General features: G+C 44.9%; 1 protein-coding gene across 3 annotated transcripts in view; it reads left to right on the plus strand.

Moving 5' to 3' along the window:
- LOC139413611 (nck-associated protein 5-like) overlaps positions 1 to 12,275 on the plus strand; it is a 98,749-nt gene extending 86,474 nt beyond the window's left edge. For 2 of the 3 annotated variants that reach the window (XM_071161208.1, XM_071161209.1), the window contains 6 exons: positions 111 to 3,382; positions 5,216 to 5,384; positions 5,496 to 5,574; positions 5,671 to 5,958; positions 6,217 to 6,350; positions 9,066 to 9,543. In XM_071161208.1, the coding sequence (XP_071017309.1) occupies positions 111 to 3,382; positions 5,216 to 5,384; positions 5,496 to 5,574; positions 5,671 to 5,958; positions 6,217 to 6,350; positions 9,066 to 9,311 (4,188 nt within the window). In that variant the 3' untranslated portion in view covers positions 9,312 to 9,543. Of the gene's footprint in view, positions 1 to 110; positions 3,383 to 5,215; positions 5,385 to 5,495; positions 5,575 to 5,670; positions 5,959 to 6,216; positions 6,351 to 9,065 lie in introns of all 3 variants that reach the window. The other variant, XM_071161210.1, reaches the window with a different exon arrangement.
- Positions 12,276 to 13,880: the final 1,605 nt, after the last annotated feature.

A 13,880-nucleotide genomic window follows, 5' to 3' on the forward strand; every position in this document is an offset into this window, starting at 1 on the left:
TGCACATCTTCAGATAGCAGTCGTACTGTACTTAACTTGAAGTGTTGTTCTAAGTTTGTTGTTTGATGAAGATGTAACAAAGTTCCATCCTGATGTCCTTGTTTATGCAGAGCAATGGGGACCGCACACAGAACGGGTCAGCCGCATTGGCCCGGGCCCCTGCCACCTCCATGGAGGCCCTGTCTCCGTTTTTCAAGAAGAAAGCACACATCCTAGAGGTCCTGCGCCAGCTGGAGGAGTCAGACCCACTCAAGTTCCACCCCTCCTCCTGCCTGTCCCCCCACCATAACCTGGGCCAGGTGCCGGTCTCCATGGAGAGAGACCAGATATCCCTGATGTCCTCTGAGGCATTACCTGCCCCACAGCGCCCGGTGGCACACCCATCGTCACGCTGCCACCACTCCAGCTCTGACTCGGACATTCACGATTATGCCAATGGAGAAGGGGCTCTCCAGGAGGACCATGCCCAACTTCAGCAACAACAACACGGGAGATGTCAGTCCTGCCACATACTCTCCCAGAAGAGCAGCCTGGACAGCCTGCTGAAGTGTGCCCAGGGCCACGGTGCCTCACACCAGGCCAGAGTGGAGATCCTTAACAGGCAGGCCTGTGCAGAGGACCAGGGGGCATCGGCACAGAGCACAACCCCTCCTCAAGCAGCGGCTTTTTCCCACCTCCTCTCTGCTGACAGCACAAACCAGTGCTACATGCGCAAAACAGCTTTGGACTTTCTAGAGCGCACTCCAGAAGGTCTGGGTTCTTCTGATCCTTTCCTCTCCTTGCTAAGCCAAGACAACCTCTATGGGATGCTAGGTCAGGACCCCAGGAAGTTACAAAAACACACAGACAAGCATCCGTCCGGCAAACCTCCGCCTCAGGCGGAGGTACAGCCCGGTCACGGTGAGGATATAAAGCACATAAAGGCTGTCATGGCAACGTCGCAGAGCCAGAACGAGGACAGTTTGGAAGAGTGCTGCTACCTGGAAGGAGAGGCAGCGGCACACAATGTGAACAACAGCCTGCACTCTTATACCTCACACACAGACCATGTTGAGACGGAACCAGGATATCCCAAGGAGCAGGAAGTGAGTGATCAGATCTGCAACGGGCTCTACTTCTCCAATGAAACGTCTGTCTCCAAGAAGGTGACGGTGGAATGTTACTCTCCAGCCCCAGTGCCTGAGAGGAACAGCTCAGCTCAGGCCCTGAATCCCTCTGGGAAGAGCAAGCTTGCACTCAGCCCCGCCTCTCCCTCTTCAGGTCTGAGTGAAGTCAAGCCCTCCCCTATCTCCTCCCCGTCCCGGCTGCTCAAGTTCCTGAAGATCCCTCCGGGGATCAACCAGGCACAACCAGGCAACCCCCTCCGTCTAAGTCCCCAGCTCACCCGCAGCTCCAAGATCCCCTGCAGGAACAACAACTATGAGGTGTACCACTCTCCCGTCCTGACCCGCAAAGCCACCACCACAGAGAGGGAGAAGCAGCCATCCTCATCCTCCTCCAAAACAGACCCCTACCCTGCCACACACTCCGCCCCCACCTCCCCACCCAAATCAGAGGACATTGTGGACACCCCTCCCATGGCCAAGGAGATTGTTTTCAGCAGCCACTTTGCGCCCAAACCCAGCGATAGCACAAAGGCACCCCCCTCCTCTCATGCACAAAGGGGCTCTCAGAAGGTACCCCAATACGAGAATGTCTGCCCCTCAGATGGGACGCCCCAGTTCCTGGAGGGTCTTAAGAAGTCCCAGTACCTCCCTTACCCCCAACACGAGGGTCCTGTAGAGAAGCATTGTCAGCAAGATGAGAGCCTCCTCAGCCCCCCGTCTTCACAGCACCCTGACTCGTCCCCAGGGACGGCTGACCAGCTGTTCTCTGACCAGGACACTGACTCAGAAAGCCCCGTCTGGCACAAGCCAAACCAACACTTCAGCCTCCCCTCCTCGTCCTCCTCCGCCGCCAGTAAAGCACAAAGTAGTCACCCCAGCTACTCCAGCATGAGGGACAGGCACCAGGAGCACCGTGCAGCTCCAGAGCCCAGCCAACAGAACTGTGAACCTGCCCAGCCAACTCAGTCTTCAGCCAGGCAAGGTGACCCCAAGAGACTGGTGCAGGGCAAGACTTCCCAGAGTGAGTCCAGTCACCACCCCTTCAAAGAGCGCCTGGCTGCTTTGGGGAAACTGAAGAGCACAGAAGATCTGCCAGTAGGTGCACAGTCTGTGGACAAGAAGGATGTACAAAGTAACCTAGGCAAACCCCCCACCAACAATATTGAGAAAAGCAAGACCACTGAAAGGCAAGGTGAGCGAACTGGAGCAGAGCAGCACAGAAATCAGAAATCCACGGATTCCGTGGATGGGAAGCCCTACCCCAAAACCAGCCTCGGCAGTCACACTAGGGTGATAGGTCAAATACATGAATCGGGCACCAAATCCTCAGCCACCCCATCAATGATACCCAAGGGAGAGCAGGAGACACCGTTTTCTCCCAGGATATATGTAGCAAAAGCAGAGGGTCCAAAGATCAAGATGGGCACATCATCCTCCAACACAGAGACTCCTCCAGTGGTGCGGAGCTATGGGAAATGCCCCATCACCCAGAGCCACCACAGTAAAACTGCCCCCAGCCCACAAAACAGCCCCACTAAAGTCCCGTCAAAGTCCCCTTCAAAGGTAAGTCAAGCTTCCTCTTATCCCAGAGGGGTCAAACCCATTCCTGAGGACCGTGCCCTGGCTCAGAGAAACCCACTTCGGCCAGAGGACAAAACCAAGCTCCCAGCCGGCAAGAAGAAGACCTTTGGCCATGCAGAGAGCTTCCCGCCTCCCCCTCTGCCACCACGGCCGTCTACTGAAGCCATCGCAAAAGAGGATAAAAAGCAGTACTCGTCTGGCCCACCCGTGCTCCAGTCTGCCATTGAGCAGAAGGTAATGCGTGGCATCGAGGAAAACATGCTGAAGCTGCAGGAGCAGGACCAGGGCCAGGTGGCCGAGCCAAAGCAGAAGGCCTCCAATGGCATCGCCAACTGGTTCGGCCTGAGGAAGAGCAAGCTCCCCGCCCTCAACCGCAAACCGGAAGTGTCCAAGTTCAAGATCAACATGTCCTCATCTCTTTCGTCATCGTCTGCCTCTGGCGGAGGGGCTAAGGACCCTAAGACAGGTGGTCCCCAGAAGGTGGTGGAGAGCCTGAACATCTCCAAGCTAATGGAGAAGGCAGAGGACCTGCGGAAGGCGCTGGAAGAGGAGCGGGCATATGTGAACAGGGTCGGGATGGACCGCTCTGGCAGAGGCCACTCATGTGAGGTGGTGATGGACCAGGCCCAAGGCCAACTGTCACTCATGTGCAGAGGATTGACCGCAGAGAACTTCATGCAGCAGCTCCTCAACAGGTAATAATGATATGTATTCCTAAATAACCTGATCATTTACCTGAGAATGAATGACATACAGTGGGGCAAAAAAGTATTTAGTCAGCCACCAATTGTGCAAGTTCTCCCACTTAAAAAGATGAGAGAGGCCTGTAATTTTCATCATAGTACACTTCAACTATGACAGACAAAATTAGAAAATAAATCCAAAAAATCACATTGTAGGATTTTTTTATGAATTTATTTGCAAATTATGGTGGAAAATAAGTATTTGGTCACCTACAAACAAGCAAAATTTCTGGCTCTCACAGACCTGTAACTTCTTCTTTTAGGCTCCTCTGTTTTCCACTCGTTACCTGTATTAATGGCACCTGTTTGAACTTGTTATCAGTATAAAAGACACCTGTCCACAACCTCAAACAGTCACACTCCAAACTCCACTATGGCCAAGACCAAAGAGCTGTCAAAGGACACCAGAAACAAAATTGTAGACCTGCACCAGGCTGGGAAGACTGAATCTGCAATAGGTAAGCAGCTTGGTTTGAAGAAATCAACTGTGGGAGCAATTATTAGGAAATGGAAGACGTACAAGACCACTGATAATCTCCCTCGATCTGGGGCTCCACGCAAGATCTCACCCCGTGGGGTCAAAATGATCACAAGAACGGTGAGCAAAAATCCCAGAACTACACGGGGGGACCTAGTGAATGACCTGCAGAGAGCTGGGACCAAAGTAACAAAGCCTACCGTCAGTAACACACTACGCCGCCAGCAGTGCCAGACGTGTCCCCCTGCTTAAGCCAGTACATGTCCAGGCCCGTCTGAAGTTTGCTAGAGAGCATTTGGATGATCCAGAAGAAGATTGGGAGAATGTCATATGGTCAGATGAAACCAAAATAGAACTTTTTGGTAAAAACTCAACTCGTCGTGTTTGGAGGACAAAGAATGCTGAGTTGCATCCAAAGAACACCATACCTACTGTGAAGCATGGGGGTGGAAACATCATGCTTTGGGGCTGTTTTTCTGCAAAGGGACCAGGACGACTGATCCGTGTAAAGGAAAGAATGAATGGGGCCATGTATCGTGAGATTTTGAGTGAAAACCTCCTTCCATCAGCAAGGGCATTGAAGATGAAACGTGGCTGGGTCTTTCAGCATGACAATGATCCCAAACACACCGCCCGGGCAACGAAGGAGTGGCTTCGTAAGAAGCATTTCAAGGTCCTGGAGTGGCCTAGCCAGTCTCCAGATCTCAACCCCATAGAAAATCTTTGGAGGGAGTTGAAAGTCTGTGTTGCCCAGCAACAGTCCCAAAACATCACTGCTCTAGAGGAGATCTGCATCGAGGAATGGGCTAAAATACCAGCAACAGTGTGTGAAGACTTACAGAAAACGTTTGACCTCTGTCATTGCCAACAAAGGGTATATAACAAAGTATTGAGAAACTTTTGTTATTGACCAAATACTTATTTTCCACCATAATTTGCAAATACATTTATTAAAAATCCTATAATCTGTTTTTCTGGATTTTTATTTTCTCGTTTTGTCTGTCATAGTTTAAATGTACCAATGATGAAAATTACAGGCCTCTCATATTTTTAAGTGGGAGAACTTGCACAATTGGTGGCTGACTAAATACTTTTTTTGCCCCACTGTACATCCAAACCCTGTCTAGGATATATTGGACTGGGGCTGTCAGTGTACTAAATTTGTGATCATAAGATAATTATAAAACTTGGCCAAAGGGTAAACTCTTTCTCTTATGATTCATATCTGATCAAATTGGATTTGTAAATGGAGTTTAAGTCGAAAGCTAGTTCCCCTATGAGTTTGTTGTAACGTCTTCCTCCTTAAGTCCCTCGACGTCTTGTTCTGGAAACAGGGTGGACGAGAGGGGAGCTATACCTACCACCTTTGGAATGACACACAGACGCCTCTCCTTTGACTCTAAGAGGTCGCGGCCCAACTTCAGTCACCAGAGGAACGGGATCAGCCACACCAAGAGCAGGGACGAGATAGCCCAGGTAAACTCTTTTCTCTCTGTCGTATTCCTCTGATACACTATAGAAAGATTAATAAACTACACATGTAGTGTCAGTGATATATATGATTGTCATTAACCCTTGCTGTTTCAGGGTTCGGTTATGATCGGCAAGGATGAGGTCACATCAGAAAACAGCTTGGGAGAGTCCATTAGTTCTCAGAATTTTACAGGTAGCATGATGCTGAGTCATAATAATGCCAGTCGTCTATTTTCCTTGAGTAGCTCTGACTCTAGTCTCACTTGATTGTTCCTTCCTCACTGTTTAGGTTCTGGGGCCTCCATGCGCACCCTCGACAGTGGCATTGGCACGTTCCCCATGTCAGACTACGCCAGTAGCATGGCAGGGAAGAGCATCCCTAAGGGGAAGCCACAGGGAGAGCAAGGGTTTTCTTGCTCCCAGGGTAAGCATGGGGCCATGATGAAGGTTCCGCGTAAGGCCCATACACTGGAGAGAGAGCTGTCATCTCTGGATGAAGTCAACCCGTTTGTCCTGTATGGCTCAGGGCTGGAGGGAAAAGGTACCAACATGCACCTGTCCAGTACAATCCACGAGGGTAAGCTTAGACTTTGTATTACCATAGGACTTGTTGTGTTCCCATGTAGACCATTTCAATGCTGACATTTTACACAAAAAAAAAAATGTTGAAAGTTCATATTTTATCAGTTGTGTTAATATAATGATAAATCCTGCAAAACAAATATTTTGTGGCACATTAAAACTGAACCAACTATACACACAAGTTTAAGCCTTCAACAAAACACCTGAGGTACACTCTTTTTTTCCATTTTGAATTTAATTTGCTCTTATGCAGATATAGATGCCTATGGAGCTCATATGCAAAATCCCCTCACCAAGAACTGGACCTTTCCCAATCTGAAAGGCTCTGCGGGAGCCACTGATGTTTACCTGGATGTGCAGGGAGACCTGGGGACCCCATCCAGAAGGGTGAGTGAGTCAGTCATCTCCATTCTAATGAGACATTTAGAAGAACACCACATCCATGTACTCTGTGCTGACATGTTACATCTTATTAATCTACGTTCAAATGATGAAAGCGCCGCTCTTTATTCATATTTTAAGAGAGAAGGCTGATAGAAAGATAGCTGAGGCCTTGAACACTGTCGCCTGTCAGTTGTTATCCCTTGTCAGCACCAAAGTCCCATTAGCATTGTGAGTGAGTGAGAGCTCATCCTGTCGTTTTCACAGCAACGCCCCCATACCCGAGAAAAGGGAGGGTGAAGGGGTTTTGACTAACTTGTTTTTGACACTCTCCCTTTGAATGGGCTGCTTTAATGGCAGACTGGAACTGAAATGCACAGAAAGTCCACAGCTTTTAATGCCAAGTTCTCCCTTTTTTTGAGAAATTTGAAGTTTATTGAGGGTAAAGAGTGCACAAAGAAATATGTGCATTTTAACAGCAGTGTTTCCATCAAACTGGCTTGTTACGGATGAAGAGCTGTGCGTAATGACGTAGTGCACATAAGTATAACTCGTATAACTTTTAATTCACAGAATAAAAAAAAAATAGAAGTTATATGTTTCCATCCCATTTGGCATAAAAAGTCCTGTGAAAACAGCAAATGTGCCCACTTGGCACAGGTACTCTAGCAAACAGCTCATTGATACAGTGTAGAGGGTACATGATGAGATTATGAATAAACAGCAAATGTGCCCACTTTTAATTTGTCAATTAGCAGCTAAGCACCGATCATCATCATGTCACCAGAATACAAATTAACCCTTTACAGTGGCATATTTGGGCACTAATAGGCACCTAAATTGGAATGTAGTGACTGTACAGTAACATGCTATACATGACATCAGAGCTCTGGCTCTGCACTTCACAGCGCTGTATGGGTTTTTCCTGGCAGCCGTTGTCACGTGCGGTGCTCAAGTTCACAACAAGTTGCCCCCATCCCTCCCGGTAATTGGGCAACTTTTGCAACAACAACAAAAATATGTCTGTGTGCGGGAAATGTTAATTAAGATGACTCAATGTATTTTGAAAGATACATACAAGCAAGCCAAAGACCCGTGAGTCCAAATGTGCACTTCACATTTCCAAATCATAAAACTCCTATACAACTACAGTGTTTATGATCACTATGTCTGATGTAGTTACAAGATGACATGGCGTCATACCCTGGGTTGTTCTGAACAGAATGAGCTCATTTTTATGTATTCTTGAAGAGAATCTGCTGCAGCACACGAACCTGAATGCACTCATGACTCCTTTCTATACCCACCAACATTACCATCTGTTTCTCTGAACTGCCTTGTGAAGCCGAACACTGTAAGATCATGTTTTCTAACTTCGCTAGTCATGTTGGAACTAGAACAAGCTTTCAAATCATGCTCACCTGACCCAGATTGTGATGTATGTAATGTTTCTGGATTGCGTAAACAACAACAGTAATTGTGTGATGGCGGGGATGTCTTCAAAATGAAGTGTGCTCTAGATCCTTAACAGCACAACTAGGAGAGCTAAAAAAAAATGTTTTTAAATTAAAGTACCTTATAGTTGAAGACTTCTTTGAGTCATTAAAGTGCATTGAAATTGCACACTTTGGAGAGGTTAGTCCTCTCACTCAAACCCTTGACATTTGTTGTCTTATGTTGGACCTAACCCACATTTTCCAGGAATAGTCTTATCATGCTACTGAAAGTATCCAGAGTATTTATAAACAAATGTGGCAAAGTACAGTAAATGTAAAATTCATATAAAATCAATAATGTAATGTTTGGATTCAGTCTTCTCAAGTGAACTGTTGTATTCTTACCTTTGATCTAATAATTTTCCCATCATCTCCAAACTGTCCCTTTCAATTGCTAACATGGTTATGCATTTCATATTTCTTCTATAAGAAACATTTCAATTTAGCCCTATCCATATAGACCAATTCTAACGAGTGTAAAGGGTAAAGACTTTCAATATTTATTAGAAAGGAAAATCAAACTTATCGCCGTGCACATTCACCACCCTGTGAAATTCATCAGAACTCATTTAATCTGTAGCCTAATAAACTGTGCATGCTTTTCCATGTCGTAGTGAGTTGAATGGAAGCATGGTTACTGACTGTCGCGGAAATTACCACCAGGGACACCTGAAGTCAATATTAAATGAATCATTCTTTATTATCGGAAAGCTGGAGAGGTTCCAACAAACTTAATGCACCAAGTAGTACTTGTCTGTCAAATGCTCCCCTGGGGCAGTCCAGTTAGTTCTCTTATACTGCTTACACAGACAAGTTATATTTGCATGATTTAGCTTATTTATCATTCATAATTTATTATTCATTAACATTTGGTTCATGCATGTGACCAACCAATGCCCCAATACGAGGCTTCTTCTCTCCAAGCTGAGACCTTAAAACTGGGACACCCATTTCGGGTCTCAAAACAATGTTCTGGGCATACTGCTAAATTGCATTATACTGATAGTGAGGATTTCTCCCAGGCATGATCAATCAATCACTTGCATGAACCCAGTCAAATGCAACGGTGCACATGTTGCCCTAGAACCTGTTAAATCTCACCTTGTCCTAAAATAACTAACTATAGCATCATTCTGTCCCCCTGTCCCTCCCTATCATCCATATCCTCCCCTGTTCCCCTCCACCCTCCCCCTTCTTCATGTGCCCACCTTTCCTCTCCCCCAAGAGTTTGAAACAGTGTTCCCCCCAGCGCCCCCTGGCCACTGACCCAGGCAGCCTCCCCCTGCCACTCCAGACAGGGCTTAACCAGCGGGGTAAGGGGCGGATGCCCAGCGCCTCGGAGGTGGGGAAGGACGGAGGGCTGGAGCTGGTGAAGGAGAGACCAGAGGACCTCCTGTCCCTGAGAGAGACGCCTGAATCCCTCAGTGACTCCCTCTACGACAGCCTGTCCTCCTGTGGCAGCCAGGGCTAGGACCCAGGGACAAATAGGGGAACAGAGGGAGAGATGGACCAACCGACACCCTTTAAACCACGGCTAATGATGCACATCCATCCCTCCTTGTAATGGTGGCCCAGCCCATAAGGCAGACCAAGTTGAAGTACCTCCTTCCCTCTTCCACACACACAGCTCTCTCTGCTGACCCTGTCTACTTTGCTGAGATTTGGTTAGTACTGCTGGAAAACTCACCCTCAGGTTGACTGATGTTCACACACACACACATCCTTTGTGGAACTAGACTGAGAATTGGGCACTGTTGTTCTCCAAGCAACAAGCATCTGATGACAGACCAGCTCAACTCAAATGTGTACACACACCGACGAGATGCATGGGAAAATAACACGTTCAAGACAACCACACGATCACCATGGTCTGGATAATCTGAAGAATTGTTGTTAAATAATTTAACCAGGCTCCTGAGGTCGGCCCCAAGAAGTGGCTGGTATCAGGGGTTTTTCAAGTCTGTCCTGGATGTGGACATGTTTCAATCTAGGAAAATTGGGCAGCCATTAATGCCAGAAAACAACCACATTTTACTGCCCACTAAATATGTCGCAATGTGGGGATCGACTATAATAAACTTCCCTGTTTTCAGTTATGTTTTGTTTTTTTACCTGTTGTGCTTTGTTACATGTTATGTATCATGTAATTTTAAGTAAAATAAAAAAGTATGGGTATGAATGGAAGGATGTGTGTATGTGAGTGAGACTTAATGCAGGGTCTCCACACTAGCTATGACTATGTCAATGAGCTTCTGACCAGGGGAAAGAAGTTCACACTTTCTCTGAAGCTGCCATATAGTGTACTGTTTCACAACCTACTGTAACACATAGTGGCAGATCATGACAACAGCCATTATATTACACTTATGACCAGACATTACCTAGTAGTGTATGTGTTATGGACAATGAAATGCGAAGAATCTCAACCAAGAGTCAAATGTTTTACATGTGTTTAATGCATTGTCAGACTGTTTTACGTAGTGAAACATTTGTCAGGAATAATGCCATTATAACAGCATTATATAGGCAGCCTGTGAATGCGCCATTAACAATGAAGGTCTAAACTGAGCTGCTATTTAATACTCAAAATAGTTTGACAAGCTGAAAGAGTAAATAAGTAACACGATCCATCCACCTTTTATATACTATAAACTGAGTTGGCATACATGAGCCAGGATTCAATTTAAGACGAGTTAAAGAACAGCGTACTTTAACAGACTTTTTAAAGGTAATTTGTGCTTAACCTGACATGCACAGTGTTTCCCATGAATGCGATCTATGTGAATGTCTGGGGAAAATGCCTTTAAAAGGCTCATTGTCGGCTGTTTAGTCCACTGCTCTATAACGCACCCTGCCAAAAGTCTCGTTTGGCACAGGTTCCATATTTATCCTGCCAGAAACGATTGAACCAATAACTCTACTTTGTCTAAAATGCTCCACTAAAGCAAAAAGATGGATGTAGGCCTTCCTTGTGAAGAAGTAACGATCCAGCCCCACTGAACGTAGAGTAGTTGCTTACTTCTGCAATATGGGCCAATGTTTGCCTTTAACAGGCACAGACAGACACGCATTCAATCCATTTACTGTTGTACAATTAAGAAAGACAAAATGTCTGTGCTATAGGAATGTTCGACATGGATCATTGTACGATCACCATTGCTGTACTGCAGATGCTACACCATGATGTACACACAACTGTTTTGGCAGGCTTACAGATGGAAGAGTATGGTTTCTAAACACATTTAGCATTCGTAAGAATCAGAGGTTATCCTAATGGAGAAGTGCTGTATTTAAATGTATTTCCTAAAGTGCACTACTCTGGTTAAAAGTAGTGCGCTATATAGGAAATGTGGTTCCATTAGGAATGCACCCCTTGTTTAAACAGCCACTTCAGAACAGCACCAAGAGACACTAAGAAGGACATGGACTCCTCCCTCCCTCCCAGCCCATGTACTTGATTATGTCCTCATAAGTAGTTCCATCCGCTTCATAACTCCCCACAAACTTCTTCAGGGATAAGACATCCTTGTGCTTCCAAACTCTGCTTTCAGAAGCATGTGATCTTTCCAAACTGACATGGATTTGACTTTTCTCGTTCACATTTTTTCATAATCCCACTTTGAACATTGCTTGTCCTTCAGCCCCCCCCCCCCCCCCCCTCGGAGTTAACATAATAACTACTGTGTTATACCATGGAAATGGAGATCTGACTGTTACTGTATATACACTTCTCTGTGAGAACAGATTTGAGTTGAAGAGGTTGTCTTCCAGGATATGTGCTGCCGGTCCACCCTTTCAACCCCATCTGAATCATGGCTAAAGGAAAACAAGTGTGTGACATGAAGCCCATTCTCTTTTTTACAATCATCTCATAATTCAAATGTTTCCGTGGGACATATTTAACACAATCATTTTGTCTTGGATCACTGTGTTCTACGTTGCGACCAAACCATATACAACTAAATAATAACTAACCAACTACAGTACTTCAGATGGTAGCATTTTTCATTCCACCAGATTCCATTGGAAGTAACTGGGAGAGCCATAGGTAGCTAGCTACATGTTAACACCATGGTAACACACGTCATCTATCTGCAGGGAAGCCTTTATGGACTCCCTCTGTGTCAGTCAAACATGGGTCTTAGCAACACCATACACCTTAACTATGGCAATGCTGACCAGGATGGAGTGGCATAGAGGTGAAATCTTGACTTAATATGTTTGCTTTATGGACTCAATTTATGTCACTTCATTCAAAGAGGTTGTTGCAGCTCTATTTGTTGTATTTATTTATTTATTTTTGAGGGCAAATCATAATCAATGAACTTTCTGTTATTGTTGATGTCGTTGACATTGTTGTTATAGACGTTTTTATTCTGATACCGATTTATTTTTGTACTATAGTCTTATTTAATTAAAGTTATTTTTTTTCCATGAGAGGTCTGTGTTTGGTGTTCTGTTTTCTGGGGTATTCTCATGTCATTACTCTGATTTGGTAAATAGTATTTCAAGTGATGTGTATATACCATTTCCACTTAAATAAAGCTTAATAAAGCTTAAACTTAAAATAGATTATGGTTTATGGCTTTATTTATCAAGATTGTAAAAACAAAATTATGATTGTTAATTTATGGCTCTAAACAAATGCAAGAACCCAACAAATAAAAATCTGAGCTCGCTTGCCATTCTTAATTTATTCATTCAAGGCTCTTGATTGAACGCCTCTTTCTAAAAGCTCGCAATATCCATGAAACATCAGAGCATGCTATGATTTTGAAACAAACAAGAATTTTGCTGTTTCAGTACTCTGCAAATGCAATACTCTGGATTAGAGTTAGGGTTATGCCAAATTCAGGTTGAGGCAAGAGTTCAGGTTAAACCAGGTTGTGGACATGAAGCTAGGATTGTGTTAAGGCTAGGGTTTGTGTTGAACCGGGTGTAGACATGAAGCTAGGGTTGTGTTAAGGCTAGGGTTTGTGTTGAACCGGGTGTAGACATGAAGCTAGGGTTGTGTTAAGGTTAGGATTTGTGTTGAACCGGGTGTAGACATGAAGCTAGGGTTTCTTTCAGAGGGAGGGTATATTACTGGAAATTTTACCAGTAAACTACCATCATTTGTATTTTTACTTTTTATTGTATTTTATCAGATGACATCTAGTGGTCTTTTTGGGTACTTCAGATCACAGGTGTCTATGTGTGGCCTTATCCCATGTAAAATATATTAAATAATCAAATAAGATGATTTTACATTATCCTAATTACAAACCATCAACTTGGTGAATACCAGTGGTGTTTTAATGAGAGTTTCAGAATTAAATGTCCTTGATATATTTTTTACACAGTTATTTATTAGGACTGTCAATATCTTTATAAATGTTTTAGCTCCAAACTAGTGGCAATTGTAAAAAAAAAAAAAAAAAATCAAATTAAAAAAAGTAAATCGTTGGAATAGTTGCAGAGTTAATAGAAAAGAATGCCATTGTTGATTAGATGCTTTTTTTCATTAATTAAGCTATTTTCTCTTGAACCATATGGTCTATCCACCAGACACTCATGGACAATATGGACACATAAATTATTCAAGTATAAATTACCAAAAGGCCCGGAGTGGATACAAACGACTAATAGTTTCGCCGTCCTGGAGCCTGATCTTCCTGCACCTTTGTCGCTGCTTGTACATGTGTCTGCGGCCGCTGTGCCTACTCATACTCCTTCCCTATGATTTTGAAGTCTACGTCGGCAACCTTCCATTCCTGCTCTGGATTGAGCGGGGCTTCTCCATCTGTCGGAGACCTGCACCATCCTGTGAAGAGTGGGAGTGGGCGGATTTCCTCGTCCTTCTCTCCTGCCGTGATTTTGGGCAGCTCCATGGTAAGAAATGTGACTTCCTGGTGCAAAAACAATGTCCTATCCCGGAGCTGGAGTAAATTACATTACTATGCTGCTCCCGAATGTACTGCGCCAGGACATGGACATTGATTCTATCGTAGTCTGTGAGTTTTAATGACATTATGAAGGGCAGCTCTGAACAGTTGAAACT

Source organism: Oncorhynchus clarkii, chromosome 7 (assembly GCF_045791955.1).
Source record: "Oncorhynchus clarkii lewisi isolate Uvic-CL-2024 chromosome 7, UVic_Ocla_1.0, whole genome shotgun sequence".
NCBI classification, from domain to species: domain Eukaryota; kingdom Metazoa; phylum Chordata; class Actinopteri; order Salmoniformes; family Salmonidae; genus Oncorhynchus; species Oncorhynchus clarkii.